This window comes from Gekko japonicus, unplaced genomic scaffold (genome assembly GCF_001447785.1).
Source record: "Gekko japonicus isolate JY-2015 unplaced genomic scaffold, Gekko_japonicus_V1.1 scaffold100, whole genome shotgun sequence".
Taxonomy (NCBI): domain Eukaryota; kingdom Metazoa; phylum Chordata; class Lepidosauria; order Squamata; family Gekkonidae; genus Gekko; species Gekko japonicus.
In genome coordinates, this window is record NW_015167060.1 from 92,813 (window position 1) to 114,655 (window position 21,843).

The 21,843-nt window shown below is 42.2% G+C and overlaps 1 protein-coding gene across 1 annotated transcript; it reads left to right on the top strand.

Moving 5' to 3' along the window:
- Positions 1–2,387: 2,387 nt before the first annotated feature.
- CDC23 (cell division cycle 23) lies at positions 2,388–21,208 on the top strand. Its single transcript, XM_015412524.1, has 16 exons — positions 2,388–2,521; positions 3,338–3,410; positions 5,271–5,408; positions 6,964–7,006; positions 9,838–9,943; positions 10,134–10,266; positions 10,581–10,758; positions 10,856–10,953; positions 11,900–11,981; positions 12,124–12,277; positions 12,545–12,664; positions 13,300–13,375; positions 13,708–13,769; positions 14,123–14,201; positions 14,760–14,879; positions 19,822–21,208. The coding sequence occupies exons 1-16, from the start codon at positions 2,394–2,396 to the stop codon at positions 19,990–19,992; spliced, it is 1,761 nt and encodes a 586-aa protein (XP_015268010.1). The 5' UTR covers positions 2,388–2,393; the 3' UTR covers positions 19,993–21,208.
- The last annotated feature ends 635 nt before the right edge of the window (positions 21,209–21,843 follow it).

Sequence of the window (21,843 nt, forward strand, 5' to 3'; positions counted from 1 at the left end):
AGTCTACACCCGTTGGCAGAACATGGCAGTAGAAAGGGACAGATGAATTGCCCTGTGGAGAGAGTTCCAGAGCCTTGGTGCCATGATTGATAAGGCCTTCTCCTGAGTTGCCACCCACCTAATCTCAGAAGGCAGGGAACCCAAAGATGACTGTAACAATTGGGCAGGTTCATAAGGGAATGGGGTTAAAAGAAGATTGATATGGCCAGACTGATACCAAGGGAAGATCTAGCATGAAGCAGCAAAGAACACATCATATATTCTAAAGAAGTACTTGGTATCACTGAAGACAAGTGTGAATAAATGGAAACTTAATCCAGACAAGACAAGTATTGTTGGCAGGGAACATAATTTATCAAGGGCTTGGTGCTAGTTGGGTTGCAGTTCCCTTGAAGACACACTGGTTTGCCATTTGGGAATGTTTCTGCATCATTTTTAAGCAGGTGCAGCTGGCTTACCTACTATTCCCTTTCCTTGACAGGAAGGATATGACCATGGTTATTTAAGCTCTGGTGATTTACCTATTAGATTATGACAACATGCTCTTTGTAGGGCATCTAAATAGAATTATGGCTGTGACTGGCATTATGCTCATACTGGCATATTCTTAGTGCTAAGGTTGCCAACTCTGAATTGGGAACTTCCTGGAGATCTGGGTGGGGGCCTGGAAAAGGGACGGACCTAAGTGGGGTAAGCCATAGACTGAATCTACCCTCCAAAGCAGCCACTTGCTCCAAAGGAAGTGATCTCTGTAGCCTGGGGATCAGTTGCAATTCTGGCATATCTCCAGGCCCTACCTATCTCTTAGTCTTGAAGATGTCAGTGGACTTCTGTTTTGTTTTATTGTAATAGACTAATACAGCTACCCCACTGGCATTATAAAATTAGCTTTTTATTGACTGAATTGGATTCATTTTTGTAATTTCTGATGTTTGATTTGTACCCTTTGAATTTATTATATTTTTACAGTCACAAGCTATGGCAAAACCCCTAGTCATTAAACAGGTGGTGGATAAAATAAATTTTGCAAGTGAGGTCTAGCTAGCAAGGGAGATCCAGAGCACAAGCCAAATATAGCCATATATATATATATAACCCTAGAGTTTGCAGTTAAAACCCACTGAATTGTCGTAATCCTGGGAAAAGACAGTTCTCCAGAAAGACCATCATCTACTTCCATATAATGTAGCACAGGGGTCCTCAATGTGGTGCCTGCCAACATCTTTTCTGGTGCCTGCCAAGTGTTTTTAGAAAGTTGGCTGGGCCGGGTGGGGCTAGGGTTGCCAGATTAGCAACCGGTGGGGGCAGGGGGGAATTTATCAGCAAGTGGGGAAGGTCTATACCACCAGCGTCTCAGCATCATGTGGCGATGTCACTTCCAGCACACACCAGGCTTTTGCCCAGCAAGGTTTCTGACTGAACAGTGGAAATCTGATTGGCTCTGAAGGTTTTAAAATATGGTGCTTTGACAGCAGCTGCCACAACAGCACAAGGATCTTCACTGTGTGACTGAAGGTAAGCTAAAGCAGCCATTTTGTGGCTGATTCCACCTCCCGCAGAAGCCATTTTGCACCCACCATATTGTTTCAGAATCCCAAAGGTGCCTGTGGACTCAAAAAGGCTGGAGACTCCTGATGTAAAGCATCACTGACATTTGTGCATTTTCCTGTTTTGTATCTGTTGTATTTGTCCTTTAAACTGCATTGACAGGGACCCACCATCTTGTAGTTTTCTTTGCATTGTACTTTAAACAGCCTTAAGTACTCAACAAATAAATAACTCACCAACAATGTCCTTCAGTAGGTTGAGAGTGAGTAACTAACTAGGATGCGCAGAATAAAAATGAATGCACTACAGCAAATAAACCAGGTTCAGGTATTCATAACGCCAAAGACTGAACTGCCACTCTTGCATTCACAGCGCAGCAAAACACCACAGTCACCTGCTAATTAAGAAACCCACCCACTGATAAGGTGTAAAACTGTAAGCGCCGCCAACATAACCTCCTGTCAACTTGTCCACAAAAGATTCTCGATCTCTCTTGGCAAGTATGTTGAAACAGATTGTTTTCCTTGCCTTTGCCTTACCAAATGTATTACCAGCATCTGCTCTAATACAGAATAGTGTAAGAGCTCAGAGAAACCCACTCTGAAAAAGAAGACGCTACCTTTCAGGACTCCAAATGCATCACTTTCGCGCCTGCTCTCACTGCTGTCATCTCTCAGCCAATCACCGTTTTCGAATTCTTTTTCTCGTTCACAGTAGACCGAGAGCACTGGAGGAACAAAAAGCTGTTGTCCAATAGGAGCTGAAGTCTACGTCTCGCGCGCTCCGAGTGGTGTCTCGAGATGGAGGCTCGGCTCTGGTTGGCTGGAGTTGGTGTCTTTGGAAAGATGGCGGCGGCCACGGTCGGGGCTGGCTCTGTAACTGCGGATTTCTCTGATCTGCGTGGCATTAAGAAACAGCTGCTGGATGTGGCAGAACGAAGCCGAGAGCGCGGCTTGCAGCATAGTGGCAAGTGGTGAGGCTGGGTTGTGTGAAGTGATGCTCTCGCCCTTTTTCTTGGGTGCGTTTTCTTGAGCCAGTTCTAAACGGGTTGGGGCCAGTGTTCCCTCTAAGCTGAGTTAGTGTGAGCTAGCTCGCAGTTTTTTAGCCTCCGGCTCACACATTTTTGCCTTAGCTCAGGAAGGATGGCTCCAGCGCAAACTTATTTATGCAGTGGCCAAATCACTCGCTCACAACTTTAATGCCAGTAGCTCACAAAGTAGAAGTTCTGCTCACAAGACTCCACAGCTTAGAGGGAGCATTGGTTGGGGCAGTGGCGGTCAAGAATGTCAAGAGGAGTACATTATTGTGAGAGCTAAGTGCCTATTTTTAGAGGACATAGTGTGATAGTAGTCTCTAAAGCTTGAATCTTTCTTCTTCAAGGGTTTGTGTATTTGGAAGGACCACATGGCACTCTAGATCTTTTTCGTAGTATCATGAAGAGAGAGAGATGTGTTGATGCACAAGAGGTTACTATGAACCGGGGCGATAATGTAGTGGTGTAGTGGTTAAGTGCACAGACTCTAATCTGGGAGAATCCCACTCCTCCACGTGCACCTGCTGGATGACCTTGGGCAAGCCATAGTTCTGGCACAGCTGTTCTTGAAAAGAGCAGTTTCTGTCAAGAGCTCTCTCAGCCCCACCTACCTCACAGGGTGTCTGTTGTGGGGAGGGGGAGGGGAAGGGAAAAGAGTTTGTAAGCCGCTCTGAGACTCCTTTGAGTAGTGAAAGGTGGGATATAAATCCAATCTCTTCTCTTCTTTCTGTAATATAGTGGAATCTCTTGTTGCAGGGCATCAGAGTTGGCTTTTGCCTTGGACCCACTGCCGTTGAATGAACTCTCTCCCGCTCCTGTGCTTACAGAGGTAGAGATAGTCCACAACAGTTCTTTGTAACGGTCCAAAATGATTTGACACTGTCATGTTGTGCATGGAGAAACTGAAATTTAAGCTGTGATGGTTGTCAAAACAATAACATAAAATGAACTATAGGTGCCACCAAGTCATTCTGTGAAACTCAGATTATTGATTGGTGACTTGTCTAGAGAAGGGAGGAGAAGCATGAACACCTAGTGCATACTAAATTTATGTGCACATTTGTTCCTTATGTGGTCGGCCCATAGCTAACGTGGGGCCCACAGGGCCCGGCTCCCTAGCACTTCTTCTGGGCCACCTCCTTCCCGGGCTGGTCCCAAAGTGCCTCAACTCGCCACCTGCGCCGCGCTGCCTCCAACCTGGCTGACAATTGAGCTCCTTGGGCTGCTTCCCCACTGGCCTTGCTCCACTACCAGCCTCAGACATGCTCCAGCGGTAGCACCCCCAGCCGGGCCCTGATGGTCAGCAGTGTCCAGAACAGTGACTGCAGCAGTGGCAGCGATGGAGGCAGCTGCAAACCCAGCAGCAGGAAGTGCCTGGCTTGCTCCGCAGTGCAGTGGTGGTGGGCGGGCAGGAGGTCTTGCTGGGCTAGCCTGGGTGGGCGGGCTGGGGAGAGCATCCTGTTGAGAGCTCCTGGCTGGCTCTTCCTGCTCCCCCCCCCGGATCTTCCTCCCCCCCTCCCCGGCACTCCCCTCCTCGCTTAACCCCCCCCCCCCACTTGCTCTGGAACTTTTGATTAAATTAGCTGCCGCCCCCCCCCCATGGCCCCCTCCCAAAAAAGTCCCTAGCTACAGGGCTGTTATGTGGCCATAGTGATCCATGTTCTGATTGCATCTAGTTTCGATTACTGTAATAAACTCCATGTGGAACTGCCTTTGAAAACTGGGCCAGGATACTGTCCAGCTCACTAACTAATACATTCCTTACAAGACCTGCTTTCTATGCCCCCATCTTCAGAGGAGAGGTGGGTGGTGAACAGAGATAGGGCATGTTCTGTGCTTGCATCTTGCCTGTGGAATGCCCTTCCCTTTGAGGCCCACCTGGAACCTCCCCTTCTCTCTTTCAGTTGTCAGGCCAAAATATTTCTGTTTATCTAGGCTTAAGTAATATTTCTGTAGTCTTTTAGCTTGGGAGCAGTTTTAGGAGACTTAATTTAAGCTGCTTAATATTTTGTGTTGCTTTATGCGCTGGCTGGGTTTTTAATTGTTAACAACTGTTATTGTGTTTTATTATATTTTACTTTCTAACCTGCTTTGAGAAGGCATAGATACTTTCTAAAGAAATACATAATGTGTTGTCGTTTGTAGTTGTGTTGGAAACCTATAGGTGCAATCCAAAGATTAAAGATCCATTAATTTATAAATCCCTAGTAGTGTTGGAATTGAGAGTCATCCGTAAAGGGACCCTAATTTTGTGTAAGCATTTTGGTTCTTTGGTCCAATTGCCATTACTTATGTCCTTTTCCTTAGATCTGTGTGCCCTCTGAAATTTAAGTCAACAACAAGCACCAACAGCTAAATTTAATTTTCTGTTAATTATTTATGTAGAAGTTCAAACTTTGGCTGCAGTCACACACACTAAATAATCCACTTTCCAACTGGATTTTCCAGTTCACACAGTAAAAATCGAATTTCAAAGTGGATTGAAAGTGGATTATTTAGTGTGCGTGATTGCAGCCTTTGTTTTCCAGATAAGGGGGATTTACCCGTCTGATACAATTGGAGCACCCCTTAAGTTTTGATGTGAAGATGTTCTTGTAGTGAAGGTTTGAAGTCAAAGAAAACCATTTGTATCTTATTATACTGACCATTTCCTTTAAAATACAAGAGTTTTTTTCCCCCCTTTCCTTAGGAAGATGCTCGCGATTTGGATGCTTATACCCTGGCTAAGTCTTACTTTGATTTGAAAGAATATGACAGGGCTGCCTACTTTCTACGAGGCTGCAAGAGTCAGAAAGCCTATTTCCTGTATATGTACTCCAGATACTTGGTGAGCCAACAGGATGACTCAACCTGTTTTCTTTCATTTTTCTTGTTTTTATCAAGAACTCTGGTTTCTAGCTTTTTCTTTTTTTCTGTAGCAATATCTAGACAGCTAAGTTGATCTCTTCCTTTTTGTTTCTAGCAACTGGATGAGTGTCATAGACAAACCAGGGCTTTTTTGGGGGGATGGAGCTGGAACTCTCAAGAGTGAAATGAAATTTTCAGTATGTATACTGAAAACTCATGAACTTTTAAACATTTTTAAAACAATTTTGTCAAAGAGGTTCTGGAATTCCGTTCTGGCATGTCCCCCCCCCCAAAAAAAAGCCCTGAGACAAGCTATTATACCATGCTATGAAATTATCAGAGATGTGGGACAGAAATCAAAACTTTTGCTGTGCTCTATTTTTCCATGGAAAATTTCTAAAGATTCATTGTTTCATACCATTAATAGCAATGAATGGATGCTATGGCCAATGCAACATTAGGCAAGCTTGGTAGTTCCAGAGTTGTAATTAATGACTTTTTTGTCAGATTGCTGGTTGATGCATATATACGCACCACAAGGGAATTGATTGCCAAAATTAGATATGATTTACAACCATACATTTTTATGTGTTAGCATGGAAATCATGGGACAAGATCCATGATTCTAATAAGGGAAGCTTTTGGCCACACATTATAAAATTTGCAAGAATCATTCAACATCTATTTTGGCTTTTTATACCAACAATTGTTTTTGGTGTGAATATGTATCTGTCTACTAGTGACCACTGAAGAAGGCCCATTCAGCCAAAACATGTCCAATCCTGTTTATTGTGTTTGTGGTCTTATTTGTATGCCATCAACCTGTGGATATTGATTTGCATTTATTAATTACACTGAAGGTTATTCTGGTGGTTTCTATATCGAGGCTATATTCAAAGCCCAAGTTTTTAATTTATATTTTAAGTGCACTGTAAATAAATTGATTTATTTTGTTTAATTCATTTTTAACATTGTTGTTGTTCAACCTTTCTGATAGCCTAATTAAATTGTGGGGTTGGGTTGGTATTTTTTGTTGTTGTATATGGATATTGTAACTGCCAGTCTATTATGTAACTATGAGATGCCCCAGTGACCTCTATGGATAAGAGCTAAATTCTATTGAAGTAGATGAATAGATAACCACATCCATAGCATACTGTAGACAGTTCTCAGTTTTTTCTTAAATTTAAACAGTGTAAAGGAAGCATACATACTGTCTGTACATTTTTACAAGTATTATTCCAACACAAATCACATAAAGTACGAATGTGTCTGAAAATAACATTTAAACCACACTAGAAAAAAAATTTCCTAATCAAATATTTCATATGAAGAATGTGTTGCTGTTGGGACATAAAATTAACATGAGGCACTTTTAAATTTATTTACTCAATATAAATAAAAATTGACAAGCTAAATCAGATGATGCTTTATTTAGGACGCTGGATAGTTTTCCATATTTTCCAATTCTAATTTTTCTGGGAAAACTCTGCTGAAATTTCTTCCTCTTAAAATTACTTTTTTTCTGTGTGCAGTCAGGTGAAAAAAAGAAGGATGACGAAACAGTGGATAGTCTGGGTAAGGAACAAAAACAAAATTTTCATCCATGTGGTTTTGGTACAAGTCATAACTTATAGACTATGTCTCACTGTAGCATTGAGAATCTACCCTGCACTGGTATACTGGGAACTGACAAAATGCTAGGTATGGCTTTGTACCAGGTTATGTAGCACAACAGCAGACTGGAACAGGGGGGGATGAGAAACAATGCACCTGTGCCTCATTTCACAATTTTTTCAGCCATTGTAGATCCAGCTACATTGGTACAAATCTATGTACTTAATTCTTGGTGGTAAGAAACAAACCACAGTAAAATGGGCCTGTCCCTTTTGGATCAAACAAGATGTTGTCATGCTTGCAAGTTGCTTGGTGTGCTGACAGAGGTATGCACACATTTAAAATCAGAAAATAGTAATTTTGAGAAGGGTGGGGATTGGTTGGTCATGATTTATGAGTAAGGCTTCTGAGATACTTTGGTAACTGACAAAATGGGCTTAGACATGCAAACAGAAGAATATATGTCTTAGTTCAGTATTTTTAATCTAAATCTATATATTTTTATGACACTAACATAAAATTGATTAAAATAGAAGATGCTTATCCAAGGCCAATGATACTTTGTTGCTTGGGGGCCACGTGTAGTTTTTTGACATGTTGCCTGTGGCTCTTCTGATCACTGTTCTGCAATGTGGCCCCTGCTGTATGCTTCAGGGGAGTAGGCAAGAGGCCCTTGCCTAGTGGAGACTGTGGTTGGTAAGTGGGTCCAGCCTTGAAACAGCTGCTGACAGAAGAACAGGTAAGCTGCAAACCTCCCTGAAGTGCAGGCCTCATTACAGGTATGTCAATAAATGTGTCTGTTTGGGTTGATTCTAAATTCAGATGTGGCTCTCTGCAGGCTGCAGAGTGAGTACCCATGTCCTAAGCCATTATTTTACCAATGGTTTTTCCATCCTTTCTCCAAGGAGCTCAGGGCAGCATATGTGCTTCTCCCTATTATGGAGCCATTGATATAATTATAGTATAGCCTACTGTTTCAAGTGGGCAGTAAGATCTCAGGCTATGTTCTCATTTACTCTGATGGATAGGGGAAAAGGAGAAGTAGAACTTGCATACTGATTCCATCCATTTGGTCATCCAGTTGCTAGCACTGATGAAGTATTCCTGGTCCACCTATCTGCACCCAGGACTCCAGTTTGCCCATGGTACTAACTTTGGTGAATAGTGCAACAAACTTTTCATCTGTACTGTTGAACTGATTTGCTCAAAATTCTTCTTGGAGGGAATTCTGAATCAGTATCCCAAGTTGGCCCAGGAAGGGAACTCCCAAACTAGGGGGGAAACCATGAATAGGAAAGCCTGTGGCACAGTTCTTTTTTCTCAGCCTGCTTCAGACACATGCAAGGCATGTGCAGGCTAGACAAGTCAAGTCTCCAGCAGTTCCTAGGACAAACCTCAGTACACTTCCCAACAAAGTGTTACACCTTGAACTACCATTCAGGAGAGGAATGCTTAGATATTGTAGGTAGATATAGGTAGCAACTGCATTTTCATTTGTTTTACTAGTGTTCTGTAATTAGTCCACCTGCCTATAGATTGTTCTTAAATATTTGTGTTTTCTACTATGTGTGATTAGACAGTAAAATCCTTAAAACTTAAGTCCTGGTTTTGGGGATGATTTTAAGGATGATTCAGTTTGGTCATTAACCAGCTTTATTTACTTTAAAAAGAGGTTCTGAAACAGAGAACAAAGGCAGGATAAAGGGTGGGGGTGGGGAATAGCCAGGCCTCTTTGTTCATGTGAGCGCACAGGCTCATTTGAGTTTATATTCCACTTAGGGGAATGCAGGGGCTGACCAGAAGCTGTCTGGGCCAATATTGGTACTGACCGAAAATTGATCAAACTCATTAAGATCTTCTGATAGTAGCAGCAACTGACATTTGTCCTGAGGTAGAAAGTCAGAAGGACTACGTTTTTAAAAATGGGCCTTTCTCCTGGCATCCTTAGCTGGGGCCCCCAATACAGTGGGGAGAGTAAGAAGCTGAAGGGCTAGGAATGAAAGTCTGTAACACTCCTGTCTTCCATTTTGTCCTTTGAACAACTCTGTGAGATGCATCAGGCTGAGAGAGAGTGTCTGGCAAAAGGTCACCCAGTGAGTTTGAGTTTCACAGCTGAGCAGTAGGATCTGCATCCTGGTATGACACGTTCACCACTGTAGCACATTAGTCTGCTCTATACTACTGAATTCTATCATCATGTTAATATTCCTGGGGAATATTAACGCTTAGTGATAACATTTAGTGTTCTAAAGAAAATAGTTCACAAAAGAGGTTCTAGAATTTGGAGTTTGGAAAAACCACTTACATAAGGATAGCTGCTCACCATTTGTTTTTGTAAGGTTCTTTGGATCACTTCTGAGGTAAACATGACCATCATCAGGGACAGTTCTGCTGTGCTCCCAGATTATGTTATTTAAACCTGTTTGTCTGCAATACTTATATATATCTTGTGTGGAAAATTTTGAATGTCTGGATTAGGAAGACATAGGAAATAATGTCACATATAATTTTATGTATAAAATATCTTGCCTACAAGTACCAAATGGGGATGATGTGACGCATGGAAGATGGACGGACGTCATTCCGTATGGGCTAAGTGTAGAGATCAGTGAATTGAAATCTATGGCTTAGTCTGCAAAATATTGGTTTGGGTTATTGTAGCTGTTCGTTCTGACCTCAAGATCTGTACAGTATGCAACCGTGCTCTATACGTTTAGATTTTGTCAATACTATACACATTTAAATTTTGTAGGAATCGGTGAGACATAGAAGGCTGATTTCTTTCTTTACAGGTCCATTAGAGAAGGGACAAGTGAAGAATGAAGTTCTAAGAGAGTTACGAGTAGAGCTTAGCAAGAAGCACAAAGCACGAGAGTTGGATGGATTTGGCCTTTATCTGTAAGTATCAATGGTCTGCTTTGCTGTACAGTGTGGGGAGTGTTGTAAGTTGGTATCAATATATGATGGTGGGATTGTAAAAGGAGCGGAGCTTTTACTTGGTGTTTGCAAAATGTCAGATTAGAACATAGTGCTAGCATGCACACACTCTTGCCTGGTTGTGTTTCTTTTACTCTTTACACCCTACCAGGTATGGAGTGGTGTTGCGAAAGCTGGATCTAGTGAAGGAGGCCATTGATGTGTTTGTTGAAGCCACCCATGTTTTGCCGTTGCACTGGGGAGCCTGGCTGGAGCTTTGTAACTTGATCACAGACAAAGAGATGGTAATTTGTAGATTATTCAGGGTAGCGGTGGTAATGATTTCAGCTTCCCTTCCTTTGATCCAAGACCTGTTAATTGTCCTATGGTTGGTATTGTTCTTGATTGTATTCCTGGTTCAAAATCATGCAGTTTGGCTGGTAAATCTTTAGTGGGTGAATATAGCTTGGAGATGCTCATCTTCATTCTTTCTCTGGGTCTATTCCAGTTGATTGGGTGGGTGGACTTGACCCCTCCCCCGTTCTTGCTTTTCCTGCTGTCCTTGGGGGCTGCTCTGGTAATATTCTCTGTCCCTCTTCTGTTTGATGGTTATTGCCAGCTGAAGTTCCTGTCCTTGCCTGATACCTGGATGAAGGAGTTCTTCCTGGCACACATTTATACTGAGCTACAGTTGATAGAAGAGGCTTTGCAGAAGTACCAGAGTCTCATTGATGCAGGCTTTTCCAAGAGCACCTACATTATCTCCCAGATTGCAGTGGCCTATCACAATATCCGAGGTCAGTGACCCCCCCCCCTTTCAGGCTTGAGTAGCATTCTGTCTTTTTATTTTCCCCTCTGCTGTGCTTACTGTAGTGTGTGGCTTTCTTTCTTTAGATATTGATAAAGCATTGTCCATCTTCAATGAACTTAGAAAGCAAGATCCTTACAGGATAGAAAATATGGACACCTTCTCTAATCTACTCTATGTCAGGGTAAGTATAGTTGCCTTGACTACATTTTTCTGAAATGCAGCATATCTGCCTTGCCTCAGTCATAAATTAACCACAATACAGTATGGGCATAAGGATATGTTGGGCAGAAGCAGATATATTTGCCCAAGAAAATTTAGACCATAACAAAATAATGATATTGATGGAGAGAGCAGTGGAGCAGAAAGCACCAAGAAACAATCATTTGTTACATGGAGAGGTATACTAAATTGCATGGGACTAGTTTATTATGGCACTTTGAGTGTTAGATGCAATTGCCTGAAATGTTTGGTGGCTTACGGCTTCTGAACTTCCCAAGTCACTAATGCTTTGCTGTCACTTTTTGGTTTAGGCTTAAGTAATAGACAGAGCTACTTTTTCTTAAAAGTAGCTTTATGCTATAAGAGAGAGAGAACAAATTTGGAGTCCAGTGGCACCTTTAAGACCAACAAAGGTTTATTCAAGGTATGAGCTTTTGTGTGCATGCACACCTTTTCAAATATTTAGTGTGCATGCACACGAAAGCTCATACCTTGAATAAACCTTTGTTGGTCTTACAGGTGCCACTGGACTCTAAATTTGTTCTACTGCTTCTGACCAACACGGCTGACCACCTGGAACTATAAGAGTTATCTGATATTAGTTTATACTGTAGTCTCTATTTGATCTTGTGTTTCCAGAGGCTTTATCACCCAGTAGGAGCTGGCAACAACAGTTATTTCACTAGGTCTCATTTTGGTAGCTATTCCTGCAGGTTTGAAGGTTCTGCAGGTCAGTTCTGGGTCTCGGGAAGCAAAATGCTGACTTATCAGAATACTCCTTATCAAATGGCAAAGTGGAATCTGAGACCTGCAGTGCTGTTTGTCCTTCACCGCTCACGCAGGGATTTTGGAAGGGCGTGATTCCATGCCCTTGTCCTCATGCTTTCCCCCTTCCTTTGTCCTACTAGAGTATGAAGCCTGAACTGAGTTATTTGGCTCACAACCTGTGTGAGATTGACAAGTACCGTGTTGAGACCTGCTGTGTGATTGGTGAGGGACTTTTCTTCTCACTTATTTGAAGAGGGATTGGAGGAAGTTACTTGATCCTTTTTTAACATGATGGGTTAGTAGTGCTGTTGATTCCCGCTCTCACACTGTCTTTTGTTCATTGACAATTTTACCTTTGCTCTAGGGAACTACTATAGTTTGCGCTCTCAGCATGAGAAAGCAGCTCTCTACTTTCAGAGAGCATTGAAACTGAATCCTCGGTATCTTGGAGCATGGACTCTCATGGGGCATGAATACATGGAAATGAAGAACACATCAGCGGCTATTCAGGCATACAGGTGTGTACAGAGGAGTGGCAGATATTTCACTCGGCTTGTGCTGAGAGTGGGGAATGCTTTAACAAGATCCCTTTTTTTAAATTTTACCGGGGAATGCTTTAACAAGATCCCTTTTTTCATGGTTCCTCCTTTCCCAGTTCCTCCCACAGACGAATCTGCTTGTGCCCTTTTACATATTCAGGCCATTATGTATATTTAATTGTCTGTCTTCATGTGTGCCATTACACTTTCAAAGAAGTCCTCCTATGACTTCTCCTCTTCTCATAGACATGCCATTGAGGTGAACAAAAGAGACTACAGAGCATGGTATGGTCTGGGGCAAACCTATGAGATCCTCAAGATGCCATTTTACTGCCTCTATTACTATCGACGAGCCCATCAGCTCAGGTAAAACTACCTAGTATAGCTGTACTTTTCATTAGCCACATCTCATTCTTCCCATAGCTATTACTGTTGATGTGGAGTCATATTGCAACAAGGTAACAAAAGTTTTTATTTGGAACATCTGTGAACAATGTTAGTGATGTGCCTTGCTGTGGCTATCTACCAGTCATAAAATCTTGCTGTGGATTCAACAGAGACAGAAGATGTTAACTGTAATTTAAAAAAAACACTAATTCTTATTTTGTAGCAAGACTTTGGCACATAGTACAACTCCCTGCATCTTAATACTTCTTGCAGACAGTGTCCTGACTCCAATACACTAAATTTTTAGTATATGACATTTTTGTTAGCTGTCCTGAGCTTCTGGGAAGAGTGGAATAAACATATGCTCATGTTTACATTGGGGGGGAGGGTCCAAACGAAAGAGGGAGAGAGCTTGAAATCAGAATAACTTATTTGAGTAGCAAAACTTGGATTTTTTTGTCCGTGCCAAATTCTAGATCTTTTTTCTTTCTGGTACTGGGACATAGAAGAGAGAACTTGGAATATTAATGAATTTTGGGATGAGATATAAGTTAGTCTAAGATGACTTTGGACTTCTGAGTATGTTGAGTCTGTCACTTCTCTGTTCTTTGTAGACCGAATGATTCTCGTATGCTGGTTGCTCTTGGAGAATGTTATGAGAAGTTAAATCAGCTGGTAGAGGCTAAAAAGGTAAGAGGGCTCAGATTTACTGTGGAGGAGCAAGTGGGACCTTATGCCATGACCCAGATAAAGAACTGCAAGGGTCTTAATTAGAATAGAGTTTTACATACATCCAGTATTTCAGAAACTTCTGAATCGTGTCCCTCTGAGTAATCTCTCTTGAGAATAAACCGGTAAATGTAATTTTATATGGTTGGACCCAGGGGTCATTTTGTAGAAAAAGAGCTAGGGGAACTCATTAGCATAACTCATTAGCATATGCCACACCCCCTGACATCACCGGAAGTGTGTCATAAGGCCACACCCCCTGACATCACCAGAAGTGTGTCATAAGGCGACAGTGTTATTGGAGAGCGTACGCTGTAGGAGATGTGGAAAAAATGGCATTGGTGAAACTAGCAAAGTAAGTAGTGAATGGTGTTTTTACTGTTTCTAAATGTGTTGGACCTCAGGATAGTTCTCCAGTAATATCAGTGTGCATGCTGTTCCTCTGACTTTATGAATGCAGCCTCTTGGAAATGCTTTGGTGTGGCAAACACAAGCATTTATGCATTGTTTTGACAGTGTAAAGTACTATTGGCCCTATGAATGGGGCTCATATCTAACAAGCTCCATGGGCTCAATTCTGCCTTGTAACAAGCTGTAAAGTTCAGATCTGTAAAGTCCACAATGAAAGAGAGTAATAGGTAATTTCTGCTCTGATATGTGGGGATATGTGTTCATATAACTAAGGATAACCTCCCCGCCTCCTTTCAGGCTGCATGAACAGATGAATGAATCAGAACAAGCAGCTCAGTGCTATATCAAATACATCCAAGATATCTATTCTTGTGGGGTGAGTCAGATCTTACATGATTTTAGGAATGAAAGAGACAAGGATATATGGTCCATGGGAGAAATTCTGTGTGAGCCCAACCTACCTAATTATTATTTCATGGGGGTTTTACTTGTGTTAGGTTCTCAAGTCTGGTGGCACCTGAAAAGCTAACAACTTTTATTTCAATATGAACTATGACCTTTGAGAGGTCATATCTTTAAGGTGCCATTGGATTTTATTTTACTACAACAAATTAACATGCTCCCCCTTTGCAGTCCCAGTATTTAACCATTTTGCTTGTATTAGGTCAACTGAAAATAATTTAGAAAAAAAGTTTTTTATTTTAATAAAAGGTTTTATGTGCCCCCCCCCCACCATTAAATAAGCTGTTAAACTGAGTTATTGGGTTCTGGACATATTTCTAATCCTTGTTATGTGCTTGTGATACTGTTCTCATCTGAATTATGGTAAATTTGTCATAGTAGCCTCAGATTATCTGTGAGAACCTACCTTATTCTAGAGTCTGAATTCCACCTCTGGTACAGCCAAAACCTACATGCCTTTATCCTTCTCTAGGAGATAGTGGAGCACCTAGAAGTGAGCACTGCCTTCCGCTATCTGGCACAATACTACGTCAAGTGCAAACTGTGGGACGAAGCTTCAGCCTGTGCCCAGAAATGCTGCGCATTCAATGATGTGAGTTCTCACTGTGCCTTCAGCAGATGACTTTTTGGGGAAATTTTGTCCCCCTGATATGTCACCCAGTGTGATCTTTGTCACCATCTTGAGATCATGCTCGACAATACAAAGCTTCTTGTGTATGGTTAGAACAGAAATTGCATGTGTCATTAGGACTGTTTGAGAGTAGCCTCAGGAAGTAGCAACTAAGATGCTGTGGAAAATAATATGAAAAGGACCTACCTGGTATGCCCCCTTAACCCAGGATACCATTTTGAGAAACTCTGGGTTCACATTTTAAAATTCCTTCAGAAACTATCACTGTAGTTGCTGCTTGCTACTATTCTAAACCAAAAACTTGTATTTACTACTGAAGTATATAGTGCAACAGACCATTCAAACATGAGTCCATGTGGTTTAAATCTCTAAAGTTTTAAAGGTAAAGGTTTCCCTTGCTTGAAAGCTAGTCGAATCCAACTCTACAGGGCAGTGCTCATCTCCATTTCCAAGATGAAGAGCCAACGCTGTCCGAAGATGTTTCCGTGGTCATGTGGCTAGCATGACTACATTCCGAGGGACATGGAATGCTGTTACCTTCCCACCGAAGCGGTACCTATTTATCTACTTGCAATTTCTTGCTTTTGAACTGCTAGGTTGGCAGGAGCTGGGGCTAGAGACGGGAGCTCACTCCGTCATGTGTCACTAGGGTCTCGAACTGCTGACCTACAGACCTTCAAGTCTAGCATTAGTAAATCAAAATTGCTTAGCATTCAAACATAAACAGTCTTTCTAAATCTGACTAACTGCCTCCCCCCTCCGCAACTTCCTTTGCCTCAGAGTGATATAAAGAGGCAAAGCACATATAGATCTAGTTGTTTGATTTCTACTAGTCCTTTCTAGAGCACTTAAAGGTATTCTAAATTGCATCAGCCCCATGTTTGCTAGACCACATCCAGTAAAGCATCTTCCGCTGGTCACATGTTCTTTATGCAAGCATCCTTAGAATAAACACAAGAGAAAGAGAGAATGGGACTGCCTCTTTTAAAAGTTTGAAAACCCTTCAGCATCCATAAAAGGTACTCACCTACCAAACTTAGTGACATGGAACAATCAATATTGTATAATATGACAAGAGACACAACTTCTGAAAAGCCACTCAGGGAAGATTATTAAGTTCCTCATACAAAGGAAGGCTGGGTTGGTTAAGCCAGTTTGGTGTAGTGGTTAAGTGGATGACCTTGGGCAAGCCGTAGTTCTGATAAGAGCTGTTCTTGAAAAAGAGCAGTTTCTGTCAGAGCTCTCTCAGCCCCACCTACCTCACAGGGTGTCTGCTGTGGGGAGGGGAAGGGGAAGGAGATTGTAAGTCGCTCTGAGACTCCTTTGGGTAGTGAAGGGTGGGGTATAAATCCAATCTCTTCTCTTCTTCTTAACTGCAGAGTAAAACACAAGGGATGTCTAAAGTACAAGCTATTCCTGATCAGGGAAGAAGTTGTGACAGGCTCCTCTATTGTTGCGAGTGACAGATACAGAATATCCATAAAACAGTAGTGTTGATGGCTTCTCAACAATCAGAAGAGGAAAAAACCTATATAAAAAAAATCTTTATATTCCCATTCATACTACAAAATAGAGTTTGGAAGTTTTTAAAGGGAAACCAGAATGTCAAGCAATGGTCTGTATGGCCATGCATCCCTGCTATCAGTGCAGATCTGTGACTTTCACCGGGGTGGCTCACAGTGCCATCCTAAGCAGTTACACCCTTCTAAATCCATGGACTTTAGTGGTGTTAGAAGGATGTGACTCTGCTTAGAATGGCACTGTCAGATACACACCCATCTAATATTTCTTGAAACAGGAGCTCAGTTTTTTAAAACTGTCCCTACTTTGTGGTTCCTTTCTTATTTAGAGAAAGGAGTTCCTTAATTTAGTGGGTTCTTAGACTCTGTGATATATAGACAAATGCATGCATTTGTTCAATATTTACCAATTAAACAATGAGTTAAAAGAAGAAAAGGATGTATGAGCAGGAGATAAAGCAGCTGTCTGGAACACGGTTATGAACTGTCTTGGGGGGTCTTCCACACAGGGACTGTGTGTTTTATCTGTTGCTGGTGCGAACTGCAGATAAAGTGCTGTAGCAATGGGGCTTCCGCATGGTAGGCTTACCTGCAGTTTACCTGCCCCAGTCCCCCAGGAGCAGCCATCCACCTTGCATGGGCCATCAGGGCTTTGCAATTTTCCTTTAAAAAAATCACCACTAGAATATAGTTGTATCAATATACCATAACTATAGGTGCAGCAGGTCCTCTGAATCCCCACATTTCATTAAAAGCGAAAGTATCTTCAGTTGAAAAAATGCACCTTTTCCTTGTATCTCTGCAAGGAAAAGGGCTAAGGACTTTTTTAAATGAACGCTGAAAATTCAGAGAATATGCTATACTATTTTTATGATGGTATACCTATATAATAAAAGGTAAAGGTTCCCTTGCTCGAAAGCCAGTTGAATCTGACTCTAGGGTTGCGGTGCTCATCTCCGTTTCAAAGCCGAAGAGCCAGTGCTGTCCGAAGACATTTCCGTGGTCATGTGGCCGGCATGACTAAACACCAAGGCGCACCAAGGAGAGCAAAAAGGCTGCTGTGTAGGCTGGAATGTATGCATTTTCCCATCTACACAGCCAGCTCTCCAGGATTCATTGTGACCTTTCCCAAAAACTTTGGATCAAAGCAGGTTTGGAAAGATCAAAGAAAATCCAGGAAAACCCTGGAGGTGCACAAATGTACCACAATGCTGTGGGGAAGCCGCAAACCCCCCCACTCCCCCAAAGCATTGAACTCAGATGAGATAACCTGTGTGGAAGCTATCTTAAGAAATCATCCCTTTGATTGTCAGAGTGGTAATATATGAGGAAGTCAATGTGAAGTGTTCTCCATACCATGTCTGGAAAGTTTAGAAAAGTTCAGCATCCAGAATGCTGAATCCAATGCAAAATCCAAAATACCAACTGTTACACAGCACAGTTATATTTCTACAGATCTTTCATAATGATATTCTTAAAAGCTGAGTGTTGCATTTCAACTTGGATAGGAAACTAACATCAGGATACAATGTATTAACCATCAGAATTCACCTAGACAAGCTAGTTTATGAGCAATGTAGAGTCTTTTGACCATGTAAACACTAACCCGCACATTATGGCATGGCCTTTTGTGAACCAGAGTCTGCTTTGTCAGATTCTTGATTACATTAAATTCTCTCTCATATCAGCCTTCTTTCCGGCTAAGATCACCATCTGAGTCAATATATGTTCCCTCTCGTGATGTAAAATGTATGGTGAACAGGAGAGGCCCTTCTCTGTGGTGGCACCTCAGCTATGACATATCTCTCCACAGCTGTCTGAAGTTTCAGGTGTCAGATGAAAATGGGGATGTTTGCATAGGCATGTTGTTAATTGATTCTGTCATTTGTGTTTTATCTGGACCAGTGATGGCGAACCTTTTAGAGACCGAGTGCCCAAACTGCGACCCAAAATCCACTTATTTATTGCAAAGTGCCAGCATGGCAATTTAACCTGAATACTGAGGTTCTACTTTAGAAAAAACAACCCATACATTAACTTAAGATGATCCAAACAAAGTAAGGAAAGCAATCCCAAATGCTTTCATTTACTTAAAATTATTTGGCAGAGAATGCGACACTTGAATGATGGTCTGGGCCTGGCTTGGGCGATGGCACACATGCCCACAGAAAGGGCTCTGAGTGCCACCTCTGGCACCCGTGCCATAGGTTCGCCACCACTGATCTAGACGGTCTTGCTGAGATAGTTTTATTGTGTATTTTAACTGCCTGTTGATTTGGGGATGGGTCCACTGAAAGAGCTCAGAATGTGTTGATGAAGTAGATTTCCCCTGCCTTTCCCTTTCTCTCAAATAGCCTGTCATTTGTCACAACTTCTCTGAGGATCATATGATATTGCAAGCAAAATGTGCTGCAAGGTGTGAACTAAAGAGGGAAAAAGAAGCAATTTTACTTAGTTTTTCCCCGTCTCCCATTACTACAGCACCTCATCCTTGGTTCATTTTGTTAGTAAGATTCTCCCGATTCTCAGAGAAGAGTTTCAGGACTATTTATTTATTCTCTGCTTTTCTGCATAATGGGGACCAAACTGGCTTACAATGTTTTTTCCCCCCTCATCCATTTTATTCTTGCAAAAAATTCTGTGAGGTTAAGCTGAGAAACAGATTGGCCCAAGGTCACTCAGCAAGCTTCCATGGCAGAGTGGGAATTCGAATCTGGGTTTTTTAGTTCCTAGTTCAACACTCTAATTACTATGCACCTTATACTGAATTAGACCATCAGTCCATCAGGGTCAGTATTGTCTACTCTGAAAGGCAGCTCTCCATTAGAAGTCTTTCACATCCCCTGCTCCCTGGTCCTTTTAACTGGAGATGCTGGGGACTGAACCTGGGACCATCTGCATACCAAGCAGAGGTTCTACCACTGAGATACGGCTCCTTCCCCCTACACCATGTTTGAGGAACTCTGTCCATGAATTTTTACCACCTTTATGCTCTTGTGCTATTTTTATCCTGCTGTCTTACCAGTTGTTCTGATTTGATAACTTTATGTTGTAAGCTGCTTCAGGCAACTTTTTTGCAGAGAAGAGGTTAAGAAATACAGAAAGGACAGTAATGTAAGTCTAAATTATTGTCTCTGTATTGGAGTCCTGGAAAATATGTATTTGCTTGTTTATACATTTACAACAATCCTACTAATCCCTAATGACCAAGGTGACTTGCAGTGTATTACCAGTAAGATATAAGATAGCGAACATCATTTAAAACCAACAAAAAAGGTTTGTACCATAGGCAACAGAGCTGGTATTGCTCAGGAAAAGTTCATGTAACCTGTGTTGTGATATTAGTTTTACCCTTTTGTAAACTAGCTTTCTTTCTCCTCTAGACAAGAGAAGAAGGGAAAGCTCTCTTGCGGCAAATCTTACAGCTACGCAACCAAGGGGAGACGTCATCCACAGAGATTGCCACGCCCTTTTTCCTTCCTTCTTCGCTGTCTGCCAACAACACTCCCACACGCCGTGTGTCGCCACTAAACTTGTCTAACATTACCCCATAAACAGTGCCTGCCTCTGTGAGCTGGGCAATCCAGCTGGAAACTGGATTTCACTTCGACACCATCTCTTTAGGGAAGGCTCTCCGTTGAGTGCTGTCTTCCTTAGCGGGCTGAAAGCGGATATTGTCGGGATATCCGTGGCATAGATTGATCCTCTGTATGGAGTGAGCTGCTTTTCATCAACCATCTTCTTATTTAGTGGGATACTTCAGTGTAAGAGACTGCTCTCTCTATACTGAAATTTGGTTGGAATTGCTGCTCCGCCTATGTTGTTTTCATTATATCCCTTTTCAAGGTATCATAACCCCACGAGTAAACAGCCTCTTCAGCATAAACATACTGGTTCTTATTGGAAGAGTAAGTCGTGCCTTTCAGTAAATGAGACAGAAGGAATCAGTCCTTACACCTCTAGGGCCTCATCCACTTGCTGGGTGCTTCTCCGCTCTGGAGCAGAGTAGCTGCCTTAGGCTACCTGCGAGTGAAAAGAACCCATGCAAATAGGAGTGGGAGGAGAGGGAGGCTCATAGCACAGCGCAGTTTCTGTAGATAACAAAAGCATTTGGAGCAAATGCGTATGGGCATGAATGGGGAAGAAAAAGCTAGCAATTGCGTGGGAATTAGGCCCATGCTGATGCTGCTGTGCAGCCTGATGTGATAATGCAAGTAAAGGATGACCCATCAAGCTGCTACTGCAATGTTGTCATTGTTTTTTCCTTATACACTGGCTGTAAGAAGGTCAGTTGCTTCTTGGGAGGCAAATCTTGGCAGCCTTTTTGTCTGTCAGGAACAAAACAGGAGCATTCCTTCAGAGTAGCCAGGAGCTGATGTGTTTTAGAGCAGTGCTGTACTAGGATGTGCACTTCAGCTGCTGAATATGATTTTGCAAACTGAAATAATGGTTGTGATCGATCCTTGCTGCCACTGAGTAACTGAATAATTTAGTAAAACAACGATGGTTCAGCTTTTCTGCAACAACAAGAAAAGAATTCAGGGATACAGAACAAGGACTTGGTCTGTGTGTGTGTGTTAATGGCTGACTTCCTGGTAGGATTCAAGCAACCTTATTTGTTTCTTCCTCCATTACATTTTTATCAGTGTTTCTTTGTCCTTTTTCTGTGAAACAAATGTGGTTTCTTTGTGTACAGCTGTCATGGCTCAGATGGGGTGTCACCTGATGCTGCCACCACTCTGGTTCCAGGCTCCTTGAAGAAGGCCCAGAGCACCCTCCCAAGCCTTTAGATTTCCCTTTTAGCCAAAATGAGCGTGAGGACCAGGCAGAGTGAACAATGAAAACGGTTTATTTTATAGGAGGTCAAACAAACAAGGTGCAGGACTAATAACAGTAAGTGGGTGAAAAGAAATCAAATGCCCTAACGCGTCTAAATATACTGTCCCTAGCTCACTATCTCAAGTGGCCTTAGACTACTCATCCTTCCCTTAAGATGAGGGTGTCTTCCCCACAGCAGCCTTCCTTCTGGCCCTGTTCCCTGGGAAGAAGAACAGCTTCTCCTCTTGCACCAGTTCTTTTATTCCCCAGCCCTCTTCTTCCCTGTTGGCCAAAATCGGTGCCAAAACGTCCCAAGGCCTTCTGGAGTTTGTAGGCCCAGCCTCCCCTACTGCTAGCCAGGCTCCCTGGGCCTACTAGGCCTTGCTTGCACAGCCCAGATAATGACAACAACAGAGAGGGAGAGTTTACAGTAGTTTCTCTTATTTTATTGATGCATTTTATCATTCCATCTAACCTGTGAGCAAGGGACCTAATGGTGGTTGGGTGAGGTTCTTAACCACATTTTCTACTAGCTAGCTGTATAGGAAAAAAACACAACAAGGTAACCTATAATGGTTAGATTAATC

Excerpts from the sequence above, each read along its gene's own strand:
- CDC23 (XM_015412524.1), top strand. The coding sequence starts at position 2,394 with ATGGCGGCGGCCACGGTCGGGGCTGGCTCTGTAACTGCGGATTTCTCT. Across the intron at positions 7,007-9,837 it reads CGAAACAGTGGATAGTCTGG|GTCCATTAGAGAAGGGACAA; the intron begins GTAAGGAACAAA and ends CTTTCTTTACAG. Across the intron at positions 10,954-11,899 it reads CTAATCTACTCTATGTCAGG|AGTATGAAGCCTGAACTGAG; the intron begins GTAAGTATAGTT and ends TTGTCCTACTAG.